Raw genomic sequence first — 24,856 nt, 5'->3', positions numbered from 1 at the left:
CTTTCTGTGGACATTGTCCCATTCTGCCAGTAACAGAATACAAAGGAGCCTTTGTGTAATTGCAAGTCCAGGTCCTGAGGTCCAGCAGCTTTCCTTCAGACAACTGTCATCTATTAATACAAGAAGCCATACAGCCTGCCCATTGTAGCTGCATACTGACAGTGCTTGTATTCCTCTGCTGCACATGCAGACAAAGACTGGCCAACAAAATTACCTGGGGAAAGGTAAAAAAAAAAAAGCCTCTGCAAAACAGCCAAGACTTATTGAAGAATTTTTCAGGCACATGTTGCCAAATCCCTTTGTGGGAAAAGACTTTTACTGTCTGCAATGCAGACATACTGCATACATGAACACTTGCAGAATTGCACATCTGATGAAGGCTAGCTGTTCCACATGTTCAATTTCTAATAATTAGAAGATGCTACCAAAATATGGCTCTCAGTTGAAACTTAATTTAGCAAGATCTGGTTGTGTGTGTGTGTTAACATGAATTGTCAAGAGCTAGGGAAGGCTCCTTACCTTTGTCATTACACCCACCCAATAATTCCTGCTCCCCAGCTAGAGAGCATCAGTTAGAGCCAAGCACAGTGTACCCAGGCATTGTGAAACTTTTTCATGGGCAGTTCCTTCAGACTCCTGCCATTCCTGTGCAGGACACCTCTGCAGGAGAGGCTCCTAACTGTGTTGTATCATAATTCCCACTGTAATAGGGGCACATGATCACAAGGGATCATGGTTTAATTTTTTTTTTTTTTAATTTATTTCTTGGGATACATTTATTCTTGCCAAGTCATTCAGGTCATCCATCTTTATGTTCACAGAGGAATCAAATGCTGTTTTTTCACCTTATACAACTATATGGGCGGTATGTTGTTTTAATTATCTATTATATTTATACAAAAATCTATCTGCACATCCACTTTTAATTTATATAGTCAGTATAGTGTTTTAATGCATCATAACATAATAAAAAAATGCACATGCAGAAATTTTTTAAACATACACGCTATAGAATTACATGTTGCTAAGATTTATTAGGAACCTTTGGTTTCATCTTGTCCATGATTCATTAGGCCTGATTTGGAAATCATACTTTTGTCATTCAAAACTGATTATACCAGAATAACAAGTTCATTTCATAACTGAACAGAAAGGAAATTCTTTCTAGAGTGTCCACTGCCCTATGATAGACTAGCCTGCAAAAAGCAAACGTGTCTGTTTTCTAATATTTTTGATGCAGACCAGTTTATTTTTCACATGAAAAAAGATGAAGCTGCTGAAATTAATAGAATACTGTGTTTAGATACATCCTGACGAAGTGAGGTCATAGTTTGGGAGGTTCACGGGGTAAAGTACATAAGGGAAGTGCTTTGCAGTGGTTTAGTATGCATGGCAACTTGGAAAGTTAGTATTTAGAAACACTCATTATTCTGGACACATTTATAATCTTCCCAACTTTCTGAGTTGCTCCGGGAATACTGAATTTCCTGATAAAGCAGTGATGTATATCTCCCAGTCCTTAACTGGGAAGATGCACTTGGAGTGGGAAACGTGATGATCATTCATCTGTGTATTCCTCCTTTTAAGGAGTGCCGTAGAGGGAAGGTCTAAGTGCAAAAATTGATTCTGTCATGTTGGCAGGCTCTCAGTTATAGTGCTTCAGTGAATGAAAAGACCAAAGGTCTCCCATTTTAGAAAAGTGTGTGCCAAGGGAGGACAGAGAGCTTTCCTAGCTTGGAAAATGTTGTCCATTAGACTGAGCTCTGACTGGTGTGAAAACTGGGGCTATGGCCACAAAGAGGGATTGAACTAAAGAAGAGTCTTAGAGAACATTCAAGAAAGTTTCGTATGCCAATTTTCTCCTTTGTCTGGGGACCTGCATGCCTTTGGGGGTTTCTTAAAATAAGGTGTGATTCATTCTGGTAACCTCTACCATATGCAAGTTAGATTGATACTTGACAGCTGTACCACCTTTAGTGCTAAACTAGCTCTTTGCTTTTGTTCTTGATGGAGCTTTAGCTTCCAGTTTTATGTGTTTTCACCGTGTGTGCATGTCTCATTGTGGTAAGGTTGGTTTTTTGTGTTTGTTTTTTTTTGGTGCATTTTGTTTTTTTTTACCTAAATTTCAATGGTTTCATTTCATGTGTTGCTGTAGTCTCATTGTTAGAGAATATAAATGTACAATTCAGTCTCCTCAGTTGCTTATGTTAGTGTTAAATGAACCAGATAAACTGTGACAAGCTCAGTGTTTGAAATTCAAAGCCAGAACGTGGAGAATGTGCTTAAATGCTGAGGAGGAAAGCAAACAAACGCAATTAAATACCTATAAAACATACAGAACTATAATTTATAAATGTATCATATGCATAATACGAAATGGCACTTTTTCTGAAGGGTTGATCTGTAAACCATATGTGGAGCTCAGGAACTGTGTCTGAGTAAGCGGGCTGGTGTGGAAGAGCAGTGCTCCCCTTGGTGTCCGCGAGGCCACGGCTGTGGGCGCCAGGCAGCCCCCGGTGCCAGGTCTCCAGTCTGTCTCAGCATATGGGTCTGGCTGCGTGTCCCAGCTCAGCTGGCTGCTGGACAGATAGCCAGAGAGAGAAAGCGTGGTCAGAACCCGACCAGAGTGTGGGAAAGGAGGCAGTCATGGCATCACAGGTTGTTCAGCTGTTTGAAACAGCAGACAAATAGAAAAACCAACAATAGAAATAAGCAGAGAAGGGACAAAAATTCTCAAGGCCAAATTTTTCGTCTGATACGCACACACTCAACTTCTGAGTGGATCCCAGTATTTCTAATTTAATGGGCTTCTGCTTATTGCTTTGCTGGAGGCTTTTTTTTTTTTTTTATTAACAGAACAAAAGGTTAATCATATAAATTCCCCATCTCGTGTCATGCCGAAGCAGGAGGGAAAAGGTATCTCCTTGTTCTCACTGCTTAGCTGCTATTCAGGCTTGCTATGCGCAGTACAAACACGGAGCTCTCCCTGCAGGCCCCCATGACATACTTTTCACACTGTGCTCTTGGTGGAAGATGAACGCTCCTCACGTTTATGATTCCGCTTCTCTTACTGGAAGGATGGGGATCGAGCAATGGCTACGTGAGCTGTGCAGGAGATCCTCATCTTTGGCTCTGCAGGGAGCAGCAGCAGATGCGCGAACCCCTGCCCCATTAAGAAGGAGCTGTAATTGCACCTACCTCGTGTGTTTGTGATTAAAACACTGAGCGGTGCAGTCACTAATGAAATCATGGCAAACTTGGAAGCAGATGGATCAAGGTTTTCCTTAATATCTTTTTTAATTCGTGGTATAAATCTACCTGGTAATTATGAGTTAGCAACTATAATTCTCTTGGACAGGCTATTAGTTATGATTTCTTTATCTCTTTGTTGGAAAGAGTGGTTCATACTTGAAGCAACAGAATTTCATCTCCTCAAATGACCTACATTTATGGTTAAACCTGCAATAAAGAAATAATTGCAACTTTGAATAGAGGATAAAACACCAAAGTCTAATTCTCCTAGCACTAGTTTTCATTCTGGGAATCTGCAATGCCCTTTGCTTAGGATAGAGGTGCAGCAGGACGCTTGGTGGCAGCAGGTTGGGGCCCAGCCCTGTGCTGCCATGCAGTGTCTGCCCTCAGCGGGGCCAGGCAGCAATCTGCCTGTTATGTGAGCTTTGCCATGCGTAAAAGAAAATCATTTGCTTGAGATTAGGCTGATAAGCTCTTTAAAAACGTTTGTTTTGGCAAAGCGAAAAAAGTTGTAGTTGAATAAAACATTTCATCCGATGCAACTTTTTTGTTAACTTTCCAGGACTTGTTGCTCAGCTAAGCATCATTTCAGGCTATTTTTCTTCATTTGTAAGAATACATGTATAGATCAGTCCCATTCCCGTGGATCCGTGTGTTCCGAGGCGATGTGTCCGACGGTGTCTCAAGAGCTACAAACCACAGCTCTGCAGGAACTGCTTTGCCCTGACATTGAAGCAGCAGCAGTTGGCAGTTGCCACTCCTGTCCGCACCACAGCGCTGGCACGTGGCACGTTACCTCACGTGGGTCTGACACTGCAGGAGGGAACACTGATGGTGCCCATCATTGTAATGCCAGTGTTCTCTGCCAGCTGACAGCACTTCCCCTCAAACACCACTGTAGCACATAACTCAAAATAGTGAGTTCTGGGTGGGGGAAGTGAGCGAGCGAGCAGGATGGAGCACACAAAAGTGAACAGAAACTGCACAGTGGCCTTTTCAGTCCGCCACCTCTACTCTGCATCGGGAGGATGTCACAGGGATAATATGATGGAAGTATGGAGATGTATTCAGGTAGCTTCTGTTTATACAAAGCGAAGATGCACATAAATCCACAGCTGAGTGATTCAGACCTGTCAAGTCTCATGCATTATGCACAGGAGTTATTCAATTAGCCCCTGCCGCTGTGCCTATAGCTCACGCTGTTGTGAAGGCACTGCAGCAGCCCTTCTCCCACTCGAGAATCCTCAGCGCCGGCCGTTGCCGCGCGGCCTCCGCTGTTCGTGCGGGGCCGGGTGCGGTGCGGGGCCGCGATGCCCGCGATGCTGGGCGCGGCGCAGGCAGCGGAGCTCCTCGCGCTCGGTTGGAGGTTTGGCAGAGCCGGGTTTGTCGGTGAAGCGTAACCCGCAAAATTAAGACAGAAACTAGTAAACGTGTCGATACGTTGTAATAAACGTGAAATAATTGCACGCTATTAGTATACGCGCAGCTAAAGGTAATTTTACCATCAGTGAAGACATTATCACACACGATAGAAACGTGGGGCAGCACCGAGTCTCCGAGAGCGGCTCCTCCGCCTGCGGCGCTGTGCGGTCCCAGCGCCTGCCAGGGTTTGAACTGATCCGCTAGCCGATAAAGAAATGAACGGAACAGATTGATGGGAGTCATCGGGCTTTTCTTTGTGTTTCGATTTTTGTTGTTGTTGCCCGTTGTGTTGTTTTGCTTCTTAGCACACTGCCGTTCCTCCGGGACGAGCCGCCGTAGCGTTTCCCAAAAAGCCGTTTAATTGAAATCAGCTGTATCTCCTCTCCCTTCCCCCCTTCTCCCCGTCCGCGTGCAGCGGCCTCACTGCTCCGCTTTGTGTCTCCGGCAGCGATGCACCTCCTGGGGCTGAACTGGCAGCTGCAGCCCGCGGACGGACACACCTTCAGCAACGGGCTGCGGCCGGGCGCGGCGGGCGCGGAGGACGGAGCGGCGGCGCCACCTGCAGGCAGAGGTGAGCTGCGGGGCCTCGGCCTGCGGGCGCGCGCCCCGGCCGTGCAGCGCTTGGCGAGCCCCGGCCCGTGCTGCTGTGGCGCGCCGCACGTTGCTGTTATTCCTTCGCTTGAAGGAAAACCGCGTGCCGTAGAGAATGAAGAGCGAGGGCAGCGAGGAGGAAACGTCTGGAACCAGAAACGCTTTCTTAGCCTATGAAGGCATACGTTAAAAAAAAAGAGAGAAATTACGTTATCGCAAAGAGGCTTTTAAACTTTTAAATTGAATGCTTTCTAATGATGATGAGGTTCAGGTGTTTGCTACGTAGCACTGCGGCTTTCCCTGGCTCCTACCAGAAGAGCAGCAGTAAGGCAGAGCGTGGCCTTCCAGCTCCAGGTGCCACGGAGTGCTGTGCAGCACGGTGAGAGCGCTCCGTGCTGGTCTGCAGCACAGCTTTGTTTGGAGCTGAGCATCGCTTTGTTCAGTACCCACAGCCCACGCCATGCCTGCTGCTCCCCGAAACAAGCCTTAAGCTAACAAGTGTTAACGCAGGGCATGTGCATGGGATGGATGGACAAATCTCAGCCAAAGTGGTGTTGGGAGCAAAGCTGAGTTCAGTTCTTCGGCATGCCGGGCCTTTTACAAATTGCAGATTTGCTGCACCTCTGCTTCTTTATGTTTTCTTGTGGAGGCACCAGCTTTGGCTTCCTCCTTTTGTTGGAATGCAACGTCCTTGTTGTGGCAAGACAACGGTAGGTTTTCAGACAGCAGCTTGTTGGCTTGGCTTCCATCTCCTACTGTAGGTCACGCAGTGGATGAACAGCACACCCCTAAGTACCTGGCAGAATGTTTGTATTACTGCTGAACTCTTTCCAGATTGCACACAGGTGAGAGACCCTATGGTTTGAGGCAGGAACCTGAAGAGCCTAGGACCTCAATTATGGTCACTTAGCAGACAACTGCAGTGTTTAACACATTTCCAAATTCCCTCCCCTGCAGCTTTTTGTTGCCATCTCTGTGCAAATGTAGGGCAGCAGAATTGTTGAATTTGAATGTTCTCATCTGCCTGGGGCACTGCAGTGCAAATTCTGGCAGTGCATCCCAACCCTACTCTAATTAGCATTGCACATTTCAAGAGACAGAGATGCCGGCTGTTGGGGATTGGTAGCCTCCTGTGGAGGAGACAGGAGGCAGCGCTGCTAGTTATGTCTTTAAATTGCTGCAGTTGGACTTCTTCAGAGTGTGTTGGAAAAGTTTTCTTCTGACATTTTGTAGAAGGTTCCTGAAATGTTGATAATTTTGTAGGAGGAAGGAGAAAATGTTTAGGTAAGTCATCTTCCACAGAGGAGTAATGGGAATGACAGGCTTGGGTGAGCACAAGGAATATCTGAAACAGACATTCTTGCAGTAGGGAAGAGTGAAAAGTTTTTCTACCTCACCATTCATTCTATTATGTTCAAGTTAATATTGCTACCCCAGCAGTTTTTAGGAAAGCCTCTGACAGCTTTTAACACAACAACCATTTTCAGGACTCTGGCTGTGGAGAGTGACCTTTTTATAATTGACACAGCTCAGGATGAAGCCATTCTTTTCAAAACATGGCTCTCCCAAAGAAACCTTTAACCCCTAGTCTGAAAACAGCCACTTAAACACAAGCTGTGCCTACTCAGCAAGTAAGGCATTTTAAAGAAGAGCAATTCAGACGGGGAAAAAGAGGCAGATACTTCAATTTGATCTGCTTGTTCCTTATTAAGAGACTGAATTTAGGTAAGACATAATAAAAATGCAATTTAAGGGAAACTTGAATTACATTATTACCACATTTTCTTATCAGAATGAAAACAAAATTCACTATTAAGAAAACACAATTGGACATTTTTTGTAATTGCACACTATGCATCGCTGGTGCTGGGGTTGTCTGAAAGGAACAAGCAAATGCAATGGGCAGAAAAGTCCTCAGTGCTGCTGTAAAACCACAGGGGAAGTCCACCATGCTCTGGCTGCAGGAAAGCCCCGGATGACTTCCTTTGCCTTTAGTCTCTCATACCTGTGCTGAACTCCAGATTTAGATTAATCGACAAATTGAGGAGATTTTAGCTTTAGGTGAGGCAGTAGTCCTTCATAGTGCATTAAAAAACAGAAGTTGGGGCTGCCTTGGAGTCATGGAATTGCTACAGGAATGGGATAGATGTTATGAAAAAAAATCTGAGAGTGAAGCCTGTTGGTCTGTTACTATTACAGAAGGATAATGTTAGAATTTTGGTGTAATCAATCTAGAAAAGGAAAAAAGGAAAAAAAGAGTGTTTGGGAATAATCATTTCTTCACCAACAGGTGAACTAAGTGACCTTACAGTGCTTTCATTTGCCTGGATTCTGTTAGTCTGTGCTATGAGTATATTCTAAATTTAAAATTATATAGCAGGCTGGACACATTTCCTGACAGTATGTGCAGTTTCCTTTCTAATTGACAGAATGTACTATAAAAGTCAACTTTAATCATTTCAGAGTGCACCTAAGATAAGTGTAATTCATGTGGAATTATTCGAAGTAGCTCCAGCTGCAATCCCAACTGCAGTATACTTTAGAGATTTTTTTTCTGTCATTTGATACATTGTCTTTGGTGTTCTCACAAATTCATCAGATTTTATATTACTTAAAACCAAAAATCAAGAATTTCTTTATTGTTTTTATACTTTATGATTTGCTAAGTTAAGGTTCCATACAGCTGAAAAACAAAGTACAAGTTGGACCCTAGAAATGAGCATTTTAAAAGATACCAAAGGCAATTATAGGCAAGGAAAGATCAGTTTAGTTACTATATATCTGTTCACTAATTGGAAAAAGCAGATTTGCATGTAAGTTTTGATAGTCAGATATTCCTGGGTTTGGGTGTTTTTGAACAAACCAGCTTCATCCAGGTTCATCTCAGTTAGTGAGGCACTTTAGTAAGTCCACCAAGGCATGTGGATTTCAAAACCAGAGTTATCACCAATGAAGAATACTTACTTCCAGTTATCAGGTTCAGTGCATACAGTGGCAACAACAAAATGAAGAAATGTAAGTCTTCTGTTAAATTTTAGATTGTCCTCTGGTCTGAACTTACGTCCTTGAGATGGATGCTTAAAACCTGTCAGATCTAGGGAGACAAAAAACGGAATTCTGCTCATTTAGCAGAAATTTGCTTTGCATTGGTATGGAAAACTGCAGTCTGCAGTCATTGTGAAGCTGTGTAGCTTGTCTTCATCTCTTTCCATGTTATGGTGAGAAAGAGTTGAAAGGTTTGCATACAGCAGTGTTTTTTCAACATTTAAAATATTTTATTATCAGAGCAGCAAACAAGCAGCATTAAAGAAATTATAAATACTCTACATTGAAAGAATCTTTACATATTGCTGGGGATTCAAGTGAAATAAGTTGGTCCCTGACCTGAGTGCCGGGAACAATGACCCTGAAAATGGCACAGTCATCAGAAAGTATCAGGACTGGGGACCACGTGGAGGGACTTCATTGTCATGTTGCAGAAAATTAGAAGATTTAAGAAAACAAAACAAAACAGACTTCAAAGCTCATTAACAATGTAAACTGCATGCATCTTTTGGTTCCAACTGTTTCCTTTTAGATGCTTTGAACAGATGATCAAAACGTAGTAACAGTCAATGTATTTTAAATGTCACTTCCGTTATCTTCATTCAGTTTAATTAAGACATGCTGTCATTTTCCAGGTGGATTAATCTTACCAAATACTTATGTGGCTAATGTAACTTAGAACTTAATTAACTTGTTAGTGAGCAGGAATAATAATGTGGACCCTATGAAGGGTGGCAGATGTGGTCTTCTGAAAATACACCAGTCTCCAAGGCTGCCAGAGCATAAGCAAAGTGTATGACTAAGTTCAGCAGAGCAGAAGAGGAATTCTTTCTACTTGCTGTGATCGTGTTGATGATGATGGTATGAGTTGCTATGTTCAGAGTTACTTGGTGAGCTGAATTATACACCATCAGCGATGACTGTTGCAGTGATGCAGGAATACATGCCAATGTGTTCTTTGCTTAACGCTGGGAACTAACAGCTCTTCATTTCATTTCAGTTATAATTTGCTTTTGATTCTGAAAACAACAAATCTTGAGAAGCTGCGCCTATGGGAATGTGAAAATGTGCCTACGTTTCTGGGTGTATCAGAGTAGCAGAGAGACATTTCTTAATTCCACCCGCAGGGCCAGATTGCTTGGCTGCAGCTGAGGCAGAGCAGTGGTCTTAAGCAGATGGTTCCTTTGCAGAATTTCTTTCAGCACAATAGAAATATGCAATCCTGGCCAACAGTCCCGGTGCTGATTTTGTTTCAGATGCTGTTTTGCTGGACACATGGAAGCTCATACAAATTCAGGAGCTTCCTTCCTCTTCACTAAATAGAGCTCGTTATTACCTCAGCATCATCAGCGTAACCGAAGTTCAAGAAGTGTCATAGCAGCTTCTGCAGACAAACCCTCATTTCCTGGCCTCTTACATTATTGTAGTTCTGGGAATTTGTTTTGCACCAGCGGTCAATCTGTTTTACCTGTTTTTCACTTGGGTCCTAGGTATTAGCAGTAGGTAATTTTGGAGCGTAAGTTCACAGAAGAATTAGTAAGTGAGATAGTAATGCATAATACTGATTGATTTATTTTTTCAATTCTGAATTAATAAGAAATGCCTGGTCATATGAATAACAAACTTACGTGGAGAAAAATGTCCATCATTAAAAAGTTGTTAATTATCATCATTTGTTCTTTTTTTTTTTTTTTTAGCAGAAAATCAGCGGAATACATTTTTGAATGCTTACATATATTTATTTTCTTTATTGAGTGATTACACAGTGATACCATACAGCTCATTGGAATTCTGAGTCAAGTGTAAAAATCTCTAGTGATACGAAAACAGAAAAATGAGTTAGATTTAAAGATAAGGAAAGCTTTATCTGAAGTGGAGAGGTACCGGGAGAGCAGCGAAGGAGAAAGCTCTTTAACCATCGTGGTGATATTTGTTCCTTGTAATTAATTTGAGATTATCCAGATTGTTCTGGTAGTTTTTTATGGATGTGTTGGAATGGTTATTTTGCCAGATATTTTTCAAACATATTATCAAGACACATTTTGCAGCCATCTCTGTTATAAAGGCACACAATCAAAGGACTGAAGTAATTGCTATTTAAACGTGATGTCTGTAGCAGGACGCTGGCAGTAGCCAGATTTAATTTTGACTGTTTTAAATTTTGACCCTGATGTGGCAGAGCAGCCTATAAACCCCAAGTTTTCTCGTCTCGGCGTAGGTGCAGTTCTGCTGCATCGCTGACACTGCTTGACGTAATTTAAATTAAAGGCTGGATGGGCAAGTCGTATCAGCTGCCACCTTGAGGCTGACCTCCAGCTCAAAGATGAGGCCAACTGACAAGTGGGGGAGTTTGCCTTGCTGTTGTCGTGTATCGCCTGTCTGATAGCTTCAAAGGCAAACATAGTGGAGCTCTAAAACAGTCTTTTCAGATGTATATGCCAAAATAGTAATTCGACTGGGTAAATAACACAGCAGTTTAAATGAATAAGTGTTATTTAGTTGATAAATATATGTTTGACTGAGAGATTGAAATGACTCCCCTGGGTAAGGAGAAGAAGTACGTTTTTAAAACTCTCTTTTTGCTGATGTTTATAAGGAGGAAATCACAGGGGAAAAAATCAAGTATCCATAGAGTTACGGAATAAACAAAACTCTAAGACAGCCACCCGCAGCAGAGAGAATGATTTAGGGGTTTATTTGCTCATGGTAATGTGAGTTGTTTGGTTTGGTCTTTCTTCTCAAATTTGTCAGTCTGTCACATCTGTAACTTCACTTAACTGCAGTTTATGTTCTTTGAACGTGATCTGCAGTGGTCCATCAAAATGGAAAAGCTTCTAAAAATAGCTGGAGGGAGTGAATCAGGTGGAAAGATGCATGCTCTGCATTAGGAGGTGAAGACTGAAGGAAGCTATAAAAGAGGTTTACTTTAAGAGTCTCTAGAGACAAAGTTTTTAAGTGAAGCTGTTAGCGCCGCAAAGCTGCTGTAAATGTAAAGCTAGGATGACGGTGTTCTGCTTCTGGAGTTTTAAAGAAATGAACTGAAGTCAGTTGGCTAAGATCTGGTTCAGTGGCCATGTGTACTTTGCGTTTCCTTCCTTTATTTCTAATTTGAGGTGTAAGGAACATGATGCAGCCAATGGCGAGAGCCTTCCTATGCTGTTTTTTATGTGACCGAATTATTGTTGAAAGTGAGTTTTTAATAGATGATGATTAATATTTGCTTTACAAGTATTGATCTTAGAGTGTCACGATGATGACCAGCTCAGTGCACTGGCTGTGACAAAGCAAGAAGTCCTGCCAAAATGCTTGTGTCCTTTTTGTGTTTTGTAACAATGGGAGAACAATTCAGCAGGAATTTATGAAAATACATTCAGTAATGCATACTCACTAGAGCTATGCTTGCTTGCTGGACTTAAACCTTCCCTACAAATTAGTTGAAAATATTTTGACATGACTCCAAACATTTGTAAGTCTTACAACTTCAGCATTATAACCTAGAGCCATAAAAACAGGAATTCTTGCATTAAATTCTTAAAATTAAAAATAAGGGTCTCTCTTTCACCATGCCAGACAGAAGGCAGCAGCTAAATTTCACATACGTATGGCATGGGCTGGATGCAGAGCAGAGATATGCATTACTCCAAAAATGAAGACTTGAAACTAAAGAGTCATTCATCCATTCCATTCTTTGTTCTTTTTTTTTTTTTTTTAGGGGTTAAGTGTATCTTCATCACGTGTCTGTCATTTGATAAATGCTCATGTAACTCACTTTTAAAATTCTCTACTGAGTTGAACTCCTCCAGCTGTCACAGTCCTTAGGAATTGCTAAGTGGAGTCTTGAAACACTGAAATATTCTGGAAGGAATGGTTTGGACAAGTGGAAAGTAGGTCACCTTTGCAGTACAGCAAGAAAATAACATCTATGGGGAGGTGCTTCTGAAAATAATGCCAAACCAAACTGAATAATTGCAGTAGTTTTAGGAGTCTGAGTCATGTTTTTAGGCTGATTATTCTTTATTAGTTTGCTGGTTTTAACTGCCATTTTAAGCAATTTCTACACTAAAGCTTAATTATCTTCATGAGAAAAATAAATTGCCATTTTGCCATTTAAAATATTTTTTTTTGTAGGTTTGACATTCAATATATTATCACCTGTGAGGTGTGCATCAAAGTAGTGTGAATTGTGTAACTCTGGTTCTCTTGATGACTAGAATATTCTCTTCTAAGCTTGGTTGATGTATTACGAGGTTAGATCCTCCTGGAAAATAGCCTTTCTCTGTTAGAAATAAAGAACAGAATTTGTAAATACAAAGGAGGCTTAGGCTAAATTCAACCACAACTACTAAAACTCGAGCCTCTATTGAAGATCTGTCTTTTAATGATAGGAAGTAAACTTATTTGCAAAGTAACTCAAGTGAATATACAAGCGCTGCTCCAAAAGCATTGCCTCCTGCTTTATTATGTAGGCTGAAGTGTACTGACCAAAACATGCAAATCAGATACAGCATAAGGTCATTATAACCCCATGTCAATTTTAAAGTGTTCAAACAAGGATTCATTTCTCTAAACTTTTTTTGTGTCATAAGCTGTAGTGCTGTGTTGGCAGCTGGCTCAGGACTTAGTAGCTCTGATTAGATATACAGTGTTTATGAGGTGAGGTAAATGTAACTATAAGCTTCTTTTCTTTTTTTTTTTTTTTACCTGCTTGGAGCATTGGATTTGTGCTTCTGACACAAACCGTATCTCTGACTGTACAGGACCACTTTCCATTGAATGTTAGAGTTGGATCAATAAAGTATTGCTTCAAAAGAACCAAAACAACAAGCAGATTCCACTGCAAGGGCTGGAGGGGAGATGTAGGGAATGGCTGTTAAGGTGAGGCAGAGTTGAGCTACAGATTCACACCTGCTTTACATCTGGCTCGGTAGATTACATCTGTCAAAGGTTTGCACTGGAGTTGATGGACTGAAGTGACTTTGTTGCAGTCATGAAATCAACTGAATTGAAAATACACAGTTCAGATTATTCATTGATGAGTGAACAGGTTTAAAATATTGGAAGAGGTGCTGGTGTATTGATCTTTTCACCTTTACTCCTTATGCAGCCTTTATCATAACAGTAATGCTTATTGTCATGCTACCTATAAATAGCTTTTCCTTTGAAGGCTTCTCTTCAACTGCACTGTTCTTAGAAAGAGGCAGGAATAACTAATTAGTCAGCAACTAATTCTCCTTTCTTTGCAGGCTGTCTCTGCATCTCTTTCATTGCTTTAGAATCATAGAATCATAGAATCACCAAGGTTGGAAAAGACCTAAGAGATCATCCAGTCCAACCGTTCACCTATTCCCAATAGCTCCCACTAAACCATGTCCCTCAGCACAACATCCAGCCTTTCCTTGAACACCCCCAGGCTCGGTGACTCCACCACCTCCCTGGGCAGTCCATTCCAGTGCCTGACCACCCTTTCTGAAAAGTAATACTTCCTCATGTCCAGCCTGAATCTCCCCTGGCGTAGCTTGAAGCCATTCCCCCTGGTCCTATCACTAATGACACGAGAGAAGAGGCCGACCCCCAGCTCACTACAACCTGCCTTCAGGAAGTTATAGAGAGCAATAAGGTCTCCCCTGAGCCTCCTCTTCTCCAGGCTGAACATTCCCAGCTCCTTCAGCCTCTCCTCATATGGCCTGTGCTCCAGACCCCTCACCAGCTTTGTTGTCCTCCTTTGAACACGTTCCAGGGCCTCAATATCTTTCTTGCAGTGAGGGGCCCAAAACTGGACACAGTACTCGAGGTGCGGCCTGACGAGTGCTGAATATAGGGGAACAATCACCTCTCTGCTCCTGCTTGCAACACTGTTTCTGATGCAAGCCAGGATGCCATTGGCCTTCTTGGCCACCTGGGCACACTGTCGGCTCATGTTCAGCCGAGCATCAATCAATACCCCCAGGTCCGTTTCCTCTACGCCGTCCTCCAGCCACACCGCCCCAAGCCTGTAGCGTCGCCTGGGGTTGTTGTGGCCGAAGTGCAGGACCCGGCATTTGGCCTTGTTGAAACTCATCCCATTGGCTCCAGCCCAGCTCTCCAGCCTGTCCAGATCCCTCTGTAGGGCCTCGCTACCCCCAGGCAGATCCACGCTTCCAGCCAATTTGGTGTCATCTGCGAATTTACTGAGGGTGCACTCGATGCCCTCATCGAGGTCATCAATAAAGATATTGAAGAGGACAGGCCCAAGAGCTGTAATGATAAATATATGTTTGATTGATCCATTAGCACAGAAAATGAAAAAAGAAAATTTACCAAGAACTGGGTAGCAGTTGGTGTTCAAATCATTCTTTTACCACTTGAAGACACTGCCAGCGTATCTGTTTCATTATGTACAAGTGTAAGCGCTGCTAACAGATCATTTGGAACCAGAAATGAAGCAGTGCTATTGCAGCTCTTTCAATTAAGGATAGCCAGCGCAGAAAAGCTGTTATGTACTTACCTGCTGGAATTATATGTTATTCTGTGCCATCCTGTTACGTTCACACAGTGCTGGAAAACATTTCAGCAGTAGCTTGCCACATATGGAAAATGATGTATCACCATGACAAAAACATGAAGTGAACAGCTGAGCTTTTAACAAATCCTGAGGTATTGGTACCATCCAGTATGCATCAATAGAGATATTAATGACCCCTTTAGACTTCTGTGATGGCAACAGAAATTTGTCTTTTTCTGGCCTTTTTAGTATCTGTTATAATAATTAAAATATGGACTTATCGCCAGGTTGCTTGAGGATACAAGACATAAAATGAAATGTTGTATGCTGTAGCTTGAAAACACTGCTAACTCTTCACCTATCACACTCTGTGTTTAAAATATGTAACCTCAGAACCATCCTGATCAGCTGCCAAGCAGACGAGATTCACACCAAGTTTTGAAGGCTATTTCAGGGGCTGGAAGCCAGAGCAACTCAACCATCTTGGCTTCAATAATGCATGCTGAAGAACCATCAAAAGATGGATTTTAGCTAACCCTGCAACTATCTGTGGGGAAGAGAGAGACCTATAGATAGACAGTCTCACTGCTTCAGACAGAGAATTAAAAGGCAGTGAATTGAGTTACACTAACTTTCTTTAAAGAATAAGAAGACACATGTTACAGTACAGAAACTGTTCTCTAAATCCTCTTCTGTGCATTTCATTTCTTCTACCAACTCTATTGTCTGTGAATGGGGATTTATTGGACTGCTTTGCTATATAAAGCAATAGTAATAAAATTTGCAATCAGTTCATTAAGATTGAAATTACACCTTCAGTTCACCTTTCTGAAATTTGCTATGCTGGTTGCATAGAAGACAGCTGAAAAGCGCAAAAGGAGATTGCAGTGTGCTTAAATGAGTCTCTAAGCAGTCACAGAATTGAAGGCTCAGAGGAATTAGAAGATTGCAGATGCTCCACAGAAACAGGTTCAAAGCCTTCTTTCTTAGCATATATGGACCAAATTCTTCCTTTTTTTATTGAAACAGCAACAGATTGGATGAAATTAGGAAAGTCGCAGTTCGATTTAAACAGCAGCATTGCTGCAGATGTTACTCTTGAATGCCACTGCTAAAAGTGCCTTTATTAAAAGCAGTTATCTCATTTGATTTACAGTTGATTTATATTTGTTTTTATTTTATAGGACCATGGGTCACTAGGAATAGCAGCATAGATAGTGGGGAAACAGAAGTTGGCCGCAAGGTCACCCAAGAAGTGCCCCCTGGAGTGTTTTGGAGGTCTCAGATCCATATCAGCCAGCCACAGTTCCTGAAGTTCAACATATCCCTGGGGAAGGATGCTCTTTTTGGTGTTTATATAAGAAGAGGACTCCCACCGTCGCATGCACAGGTACTTTATCCATGTATTTCTTGGCCGTACATAGGAAAATTCAGAAGTTGGGAGAATTTGTTGGGTTCACATTTGAGCTTTTGGAGCTTAAGCTTAGGGATTCTGTGTGGTATTTTGGGGATGACTCAATTTTTGATATTTGTCCTGATATTAAGATTTCTAGGTTATTACACACCTTAACAGTATTTTGATGAATGAAATAACCAAGTATGATGTTCTTGCTAGTCAGGTTTATAAAATTACTTTCAGTTTGGCATGAAAGGTCTTAAATCTCTGAGGAAACTATGGAATCACTTGCAGTAAACCTATCCAGTTACACGCCCATCAAAAATGATAAGTCAAGGTGGTCAGATTCACAATATCAAAACACTATATGCAGTTGGAATGCAGCACAGCTAGATCTGATAACACATCATTTTAGGCCTTTGTAGAAGTTTCAGACTCCACAGGATTTTGACAGTATTGCTGAGCACACAAAAGGTTTGGGCATCACTGCTACCCAACCATATTAGAGGACAGAACACGGTGGCCATGTCTGGAAAGCTTTAATTTTACTATTTTTCCTCAAAGGTAGTATTTAGGCTTAACATCTCACTAAGACTTTGGGCAGGTCTTGCAGCTTGGAATCCCAGTTCTTAATTTCTAACTGTCTGCAAGATGAAAACTCTGCACCACCGCTTTTTTTGCATTGACTTTGTAGTACATAATTAAGGGTGTAGATAAAGGTAGCCTTATAGTAGGACCAAATTTATGTATCTTTTTCCTCTAGGCTGTGCAGTGGTGTTTAGATTTCTTTTGCTGTAATAATAAAGTGGCATGCTTTGTTTTGCAAAGAGGAAAAAATACATTTAAAGACATTAATGTGAATAGAAAGATTCTCATTTATTTAGATTAGAACTGTAATGAGCAATAATATTTTGCAGTTGCACATATTGAAAGGAAAGAGCCTCCATTCTTTTTAGAGAACAAGGAAAGGAGAAATAGGAACCAGCTTTTGGAAAGGAACCTTTACTTCATGCATATCCTTGCTGCTGAAAATCAGTTCTTCATTAAAAAAATCACCAGCTACACTTAAATGCTTGATTTAGTTTATGATTTCCAAAGATCAAACTTAGAACTTTGAGAAAAAGCCTTTTCAACATTCGTAGATGCCTTGTCCAGGTTTGCAAAGGACTGATAGTATGTTTTCATTTGGCGAAGCAGACTGCAGTTACATAAATAATTAAGCCAAGTGCAGAGACTTCAACATAATTGCATTGTCATACAAAGAAAGTGTTTTCATATTGCTTGCAAGGAGGTATCAGCCCTGAGAGAACAGCGTCCATGTGCATGCACAAAGTCATGATAGAAGGAGTATCTGAGGAAAACTACACCTATGCTAACTGAATTTGGGATCTACTTATTATGGAACTAGTCTGCATTGGCTCTTATTTCTTGGCTGTTATTCTTGCCTGAAGTCTGAATTGAAATCCAAAATTTTTAAGCTGATTTGGGTAGAATTGAGAGAAAAGATTTAAGACTTCTGCTTTTAAGAATTGGTGAGCAAGTAGCTTTATGATTATGCGAACTCCATTGACTTCTCATATGCTGTTAAGAATTCTTCTACGAGTTACCAAGTGTTTGTATGAATCTGATATCCAGATATGTCTGACTGGTAAGAAATGAAGACCAGCAGACCACAAATGAAGGAGAAGGGCAAGTGGTTTGTTTTCCATACAGCCAAGGGCTAGTATATAACATCCTGAAGTTCTGTACAAAGATCAGATAAACTGGGAAGATTTTTATATAATGTTGAGCAATTTTCAGCCATTTTCAGACATCCATCCATCACAGAAGATATCCACCGAGAATATGATCCAAGGCTGGGACCTTTCTGGAGGATGTTTTGATTTTTTTGGCACTTGTGTTTCGATGCGTTGTCACTGGCCAGATAATGTCTATGGATCATAAGCTGCACATGAGGCAATGACATAATTCACTGAGCATGTCTCATCAGTGCAGAATTTTGGTGCTCTCTTCCCATATCATGCCACCATGGAAAATCACCCAGCAATTTAGATGATGAAAACAAACAAAAGTATAAATCATGAAGTAAAACTAGCTTAGGGCAGCCAAAGCTCCAAAATGACCGTCAAGATTTTATGTAATTACAAGTTAATTATAATTGTCTAACTATCACATAGTGGAGGTATGCCTCTATCTCTTAGAAGAAAAATAAGTGGTAGTACAAAATAAATACAGTTTGTACTTCAAGCCGAACATTAATTTCTATTGCACTGTGTTCAGCTATATTTGTTCCAGATTTCATTATAATGTTCTTGTCTGAGAAGCTAGGATCAAGCAGAGTTCCATTCTTTCCTTTGCTAAACCTTTTGAGCACTGGATATAAATTTCATAACCTTTCTGATAAATTAAATAATGAGAAATACCAACTGTGTTTCCAACTTAGCTTGAATCCTCCTTAGAGAACCTCATTTCCAGCCTTTAGGTAGTAGAAGCAGTTCCAACCTTCTTCCATAATAGCATAATGAAATCCTATATTCGTGCAAGTTCTTGGTGCTTTTCAGTGGGAATAATACAGCAGAAGATTGCTATATTAAAATGCACCCAAAATGCTCCCAGGAAAAAGAAAAGCAAGCTGTTACACACTGGATTTGGTAAAAGGAAGACCTGTTCTGACAGAAAGAAACAGAATGGTCTTGTATTAATGAAAATAGTCTGAAGTTAACACCAGGCAATATTTTAGAATTGAAATTTGAAATCCTTGTTTCTGCAAGTTAGGGACGTGAACTGTAAAGCAGAGAACAGCTTGACTTGACAGTTCATCATGATCAGTGCTGGTATGTCAAGCCTAGCAAAATCCTTTGTGGGAATAAGTCAATAATCAGCAAATTAGATACATGATTAACCTGAGACAACAAGATGCAGTTCCTGTCAGTGGGCCCTGCTGAGATTTAACCTTCTCAGTAGAAGTGTTTAGCAGATATTCCAGATGCGTAGTTCAGTCAGTCAAACTGATGTAGCTGTAAACTTCTCTAGAAGCAGTTGTGTGCCATGTGCATGGGGAATGGAGCTCTAGAGGAGAGAGGAAATATTCTGAGTGGCAAGCAGACTAGAAAAAGAAACGCATTGCTTTCAAAGAAAATTCTTCCAATCTATGTAGTACTGCATAGAACTAGAAAAATGTGCAGTACAGGCTTGATCGTAGAAGATAATAATAAAACTGATAATGTATGGAAAATGAACTGTAAATGTCAAACAGTGCATGAAGTGATCCTGCAGAGATTACAGCAATTATGTTACTACACGTTGTTAAAGTATTCCCAATGATGCATGAAATAAAGTAACCATATAGAAGCATCCCTACCATGTCTGGAGAAGGCAGTGCATGGAGTTGTTTTGCCTCCGTTTGCAGCAGTGTTTTCTATTTAATGAAAACCATTTTGATTTAGAACTGTCTTTAGTTGAAACAGTGGGAATAGCTGAAGAGCTTCAGTATTACCTTGCTTCCCAGCCACTACTGTGGCTGGAAAGTGATCTGTTCATTTCAGAGCTCTGTGATGGTGACTGTGCTGTTGTAGTGAATGCTGTGCTGCACTGCACCCATTGTGTTCTGTCACAGTCAAGATGCACGTTTAAATGCTGAAATGAGCGCCTTGGCTGTTGGCTGTGTGGGTCAGATGTTTCATGGGTGTATTTTAATGAATAATTACCAACTGGATTTGATAAAGAACTAATTTTAAAGCACTCTGCAAACAAGTTTCCCTGACATTTGTTTTATTATTGGCTTTGTAGCTCTTACAGGGCTTTAGCATAATAAGATGAATGCTAGCCACAATGCCAGATATGCTTTTTTCTTCTTCTTTTTCTTTTCTCTTTTTTTTTTTTTTTTTTCCCCATCTGAAGACACATCCATTATTAAGACAAGAGCTCTAATAGCTCTTTCTTTTCAGCTCCTATTTTCAAAGACTGTTAATGATTTTGTGGTAGTATGCAAGTGGTTTAAAATCTAAGAAAAGTCGATGTTCCAGTGCCTGAGAGCTGTTTGCTTCTTGATGCTTTCACAACTCGTTCTCTTCTGGCAGGCAGCTGTTCTCAACAGATCTTATGAATGGATGTGTGGCATTGTGCAGAGGATGCATTGTGGATGATGCTGTGCATTGTAGTTGCTATCGTACATGCTCTGTTCCTAAACTGTTTTTCTGACTCCTCGTGGTTACTGGAAAAAGAAAGACCTTATTAGCCCGTTAATAAAATGCATCAGAGAAAGATAGAAGCACTGAAGGAAGAAATCATAAAAACAAATTGCCCAGAAAGAACTTAGAGTGAGATTTAGGTTTGTAAATAAAAGTATGCAGTAGGGTTTTGGTGTGCTGTGTAGTAAAATAAATGAACAATCATGGAAAGTGTGAATTTAGAATTTGTTTGAAGAAGTAGCCTTCTTTATATGGAGCTTTAATCCTTGTAACTACTCTCCCCTGCAAAACTGAACGGTGAGGATGTCATCATTTGTGATTTCTGGTGCATTTTGTTTCTGGCCAGATTTTAGTTGTTTTTAGTGTGATTTTCTGAATGGAGCCGCAAAACATAAAGGATCATTAAAAAAAAAAAAAAGCCAGTGAAAATTAATAACTGCTTCAGAGCTGATTTTGATAGTTGACTAGATCCATTTCCTAGTGCGTGCAATTCAGTTTTCCTCAGTAGTTGTTCTTGTTAGATTAAAAATTACGCAGTGGCTTCTTAACGATCGTGAAAGTATTTATTTTGTTTCCTAGCTGTGTCTTCTAATCTGTGCATATTTGTCAGTAGGTAGCTTTAAAACAAAAGTGATATCTTTGGAACAGTGTTATATAATGGTAATTAATCATGAAAGTGGAGTAAATCAGAAAATCAACAGGGCAGCGAGAAACAAAATGATGATCCAGCCAACCATAGAGAGAAATCATATCTGGTTATGACCTTCTCAGTGACCTTTTGGTCAGGGATTTTAGATTTTGGGGTGCACCCAGTACTTCCATTAAGATTGTACATGCAGGCAAGCAGCAGCAAATGAATTATCTTCTTTCTTTTTCTCACAGTCCTGAGGAATCCAGAGAGGGATAAACATTTATTGTTATATTCTACATCAGTTTGCGGTGGTGCTTCACAAGTCATAAAGTTATTGATGTTTAGTCATTACACTTTTGCCTGAGCATGAAATAGTTCTTCACGGTTTAATTGAAGAGTCTCTACAGTGTGTAGTTAAAATTATTGCCTTATGGGGAGCCATGCCAAGAGACCTGCTCTCTCTAGGTCACACCTGTCATTGTGAAAAGAGATTCTGCAGCTAAAACTACTTCAGGCAGTTTCAGCCTGAGTACTATTCCCCTTCGATCTTGCCAACTGCTGAGCCTTCTCTGCTATATGAGGTAGAATCAGCATCAAACAGAGGGGAGGCAGGGGAACCTGCCAGCATAAGCAGAGATGAACAGCGTGTTGCCAGTGAGAAATGTCAGCTTTTATTGCTACTTCCCTAGCTGACCCTTTGTGAACGATTGTTCTGAGGAACAAGATTTCTTTTTCCCAAGATGTTGCCCAAGTAATAACATTTCCCAAAGAGGTGATGAGTCTGTCCTTAACCTCTGACTGCTAGACAGTAGGTTTTAGTAATATTTCCAAATGTCATTGATTTAAGAGATAGATACATGTGTGTTTGGCACCTCGGACGCTCTGAGAGTTTCTGACACGCCAGAATTCTCTAAACCTCTGGTGTGCATTGGTTTAAATGCATTAATTTACCTGATTTATCTTCTTTGGTGAAAATCCTGTGTGAAAAAAGGCTCAATAAGTGGCAATTAGATTTTAACAGTTTGGTGAAACTTTTTATTTCACATCACTTATTGTTTTGCCATGAGTAAAGGCATTGGGAAGAGTGACTAATGCACTTACTGTGGCAGTAGCCTTCAACAACGGTAGATACAGGCTCCAACTCGTGCTGTCACGGATTTCCTTTGTGGCTGCATACTGATGTCATGGTTTCATGTATTTAAAAAGAAAGTACTAGTACCTCCATACTTTTTTTGCCTTTGTTGTAATGCTAAGTCTGTTGAGTGCTTTATTGCTCCTATTATAATCACTACACAATTTCGAAACAGAAAGGTCAGCTTTTATATCACTGCTTGAAATAGATGTGCAGTATGTCACTAACTCATTAAATCAGTCCAACCTTCTGTCTTTTCTACAAGAAGGGATAATCTTCGTTATTTTATTGCATATTGTGTATTATTTGCTAGAACTCAATGTTAAGGAGCGCAATTCGATGTACAAGACAGCCCTTATGGATCTTTTTTGGATGGAGGTTGACAGTTTTCTGTTTAAAATAAAACGAAGTGAATGTTTATGCTTTCTGAGAACTGCCACAAGCACAGGCTGTACATGCTGGAGATAACAGAAGGAAGTGCAATGAAACTACTGGCCAGCAAGCGTGTACTTTCACTATGTTTTATTGAACATATCTCTTTCTCTAGATATGTCTGTCTCTATCTACTCATAGATAGATAAATGTGTCTAAAACAAGTTGTATTTTCATAGGGGACTTGTTATGCAGCTATGAAAAGATGAGATATTTTTTCTTGTTTCCTAAGGACTTCCCTTAGATAGGGGCCATGAGAGCTGGGAAGCTGAGCGTAGCATCAGGTTGAGAACACGAGAATCACAAAGCTTAAAGACAGAATAGGAAAAAAATATATATTTAAAAAAGAAGAAAGAAAGAGTATTAGGAGTTCTGGTACAGCTGCTTTGCTATGCAGAGTTATTCCCTATTGTAGATTAACCAATATTTCTTCTAGTCTTTGTTTAATTGTGTGATGCAGTGGCATCTCCACTGGGAGGCTATTACTGAGCTTAATAGATGGGAAGCTTATCTGACATTCATCTTAAATTTCTTTCTTTCTTTTTTTAGCTTCATACCGTTAATGGTGCCATCCCTCTTATACTCTAAATAATCACTTGCTATGCTTCATCTGTCTTCCAAAGATTAATGTAATTTTCCAAAGCATCCAAACAGAAATTCTCAGTTTTCCTTAATAGAAGTTCAATGCCTTCAGCTACCTGATTTGTGTTATTCCTTTTCCATGCTCTCTCTGGTTCTTGTATCCTCTTACCCGATTGTTCTGCATATAAACTCAGGTAAGCAAACTGCTCTGTGATGTCAAACTTTCACAGTGTGTTTTAATTGGATACTAACTTACATTGTGTTAGACAGACCCATTTTTTGTTTGTGCTTTCCTGTTTGTTTTTGCATTCTGGGGTTGTCCATTCAATTATATGTCTGAAGGTGCATCTGACATATTTGTACATCTTGCAGCAATAAATTGTGGCAGATGATTGCTAAGGAAAGGGTGCTTCTCTCACGTGTTAAAGTTTTCCAGCTTTGAAAGCTCTGTAGGAACCTAAAATTTTGTGAAGAGTCAAAGCATTGATTTTAACTTCTTTCTCAAAACTCGATTGGTCAAGAAATACTGCTGTTACATTTTTAATCACCTGTGCAGAGGAAAGATGCACAGTTCTGTGTCAGTTTTTAGGAAAGCAGTCACGAAATTCTGTGAGTTCAAGGGGAACCCAGTAGAAATTAGCTTCATATTAGCCTGTCTTGCAGAAATACCATTTTATGATGTTTCTAATACAAGACTATGTGAGATTTTGAGATATCATTCTGCATTCTGGTCTGTTTGTTTGGGGTTTTGTTTTTTTGTTTTCTTTTTTTGTTTTCTTTTTCCTATACTGCAGTATGATTTCATGGAACGCTTGGATGGGAAAGAGAAATGGAGTGTGGTGGAATCCCCACGGGAACGGCGAAGTATTCAGACTCTTGTTCAGAATGAAGCTGTGTTTGTTCAGTACTTGGATGTGGGTTTGTGGCACCTGGCGTTTTACAATGATGGCAAGGACAAAGAAGTAGTCTCCTTCAGTACAGTTATTTTGGGTAGGTATTTCCAGAAACTGAGCATTTCTTCTCTTTATTGATACGTTCTCATAGTTAAAGTCATGATACTCTCATTCAGTCTTTAGTAATCAGCCTTTTTTTGTCCTTGTGTTGTTGGGCATTTTTTCTTAACGCTAATCTCAAATGGGTCCAGTAGGGTATTGATTTTTTCATTATTTTTCTTTTAAGAGTTTTGGATTCCTGTAGTTCTTGAGGTTAGTTCGGAGAAACAAAACTGCATTCTCCAGCTGATGTTCCTCTCCCTTTTCACAGTCATTTTTTATACCTATTTGCTTCTCCAAAGACCTTTCTTTGTAAACCAACAGGACACTGCATTCAACAAGAGAGCTGTTTAATCTTTGCAGAAAGATGGTACAGAATGCTGACAACTAAGAATGAGGTTGTTTGCAGTCACCTCAGAGGTGAACTAAGCTCATTAATTAGGTATATGTCGTATTACAGCTAGCTGCTCACCTAGTGGTGAGCATCTAGCTGGTGTTCATCTCAACATGATGGAATAAATAGCAGAAGAGCATCCAACCTATCATCTGAGATACTTTCGGTTTTGTTACAAGAATAATTTTGGCTTTAATTGAAAGCCAAACTGAACATAAGCTCTCCAAGCTTTGTCAGAAGATGTGTTGATCTCTGGAGCATTTCATGAGCTGTGAAAGTCTTATCACAGTAGCATCAAAAACTGAGATAGTCTACA

The 24,856-nt window shown here is 40.5% G+C and overlaps 1 protein-coding gene across 6 annotated transcripts in view; it reads left to right on the top strand.

Annotated features, from left to right (window-relative positions):
- TENM2 (teneurin transmembrane protein 2) overlaps positions 1–24,856 on the top strand; it is a gene marked incomplete at both ends in the record, with an annotated part of 471,616 nt that overhangs the window by 350,065 nt on the left and 96,695 nt on the right. For all 6 annotated transcript variants that reach the window (XM_079542339.1, XM_079542338.1, XM_079542337.1 and 3 more), the window contains 3 exons: positions 5,123–5,245; positions 15,976–16,181; positions 23,949–24,144. In XM_079542339.1, coding sequence (XP_079398465.1) covers positions 5,123–5,245; positions 15,976–16,181; positions 23,949–24,144 — 525 coding nt within the window. The remainder of the gene's footprint in view (positions 1–5,122; positions 5,246–15,975; positions 16,182–23,948; positions 24,145–24,856) is intronic.

This window comes from Tetrao urogallus, assembly GCF_951394365.1.
Source record: "Tetrao urogallus genome assembly, chromosome: 14".
Taxonomy (NCBI): domain Eukaryota; kingdom Metazoa; phylum Chordata; class Aves; order Galliformes; family Phasianidae; genus Tetrao; species Tetrao urogallus.
The sequence above is the reverse complement of the archived record's forward strand: the minus strand, read 5'-3'. Positions and strand labels throughout refer to the sequence as shown.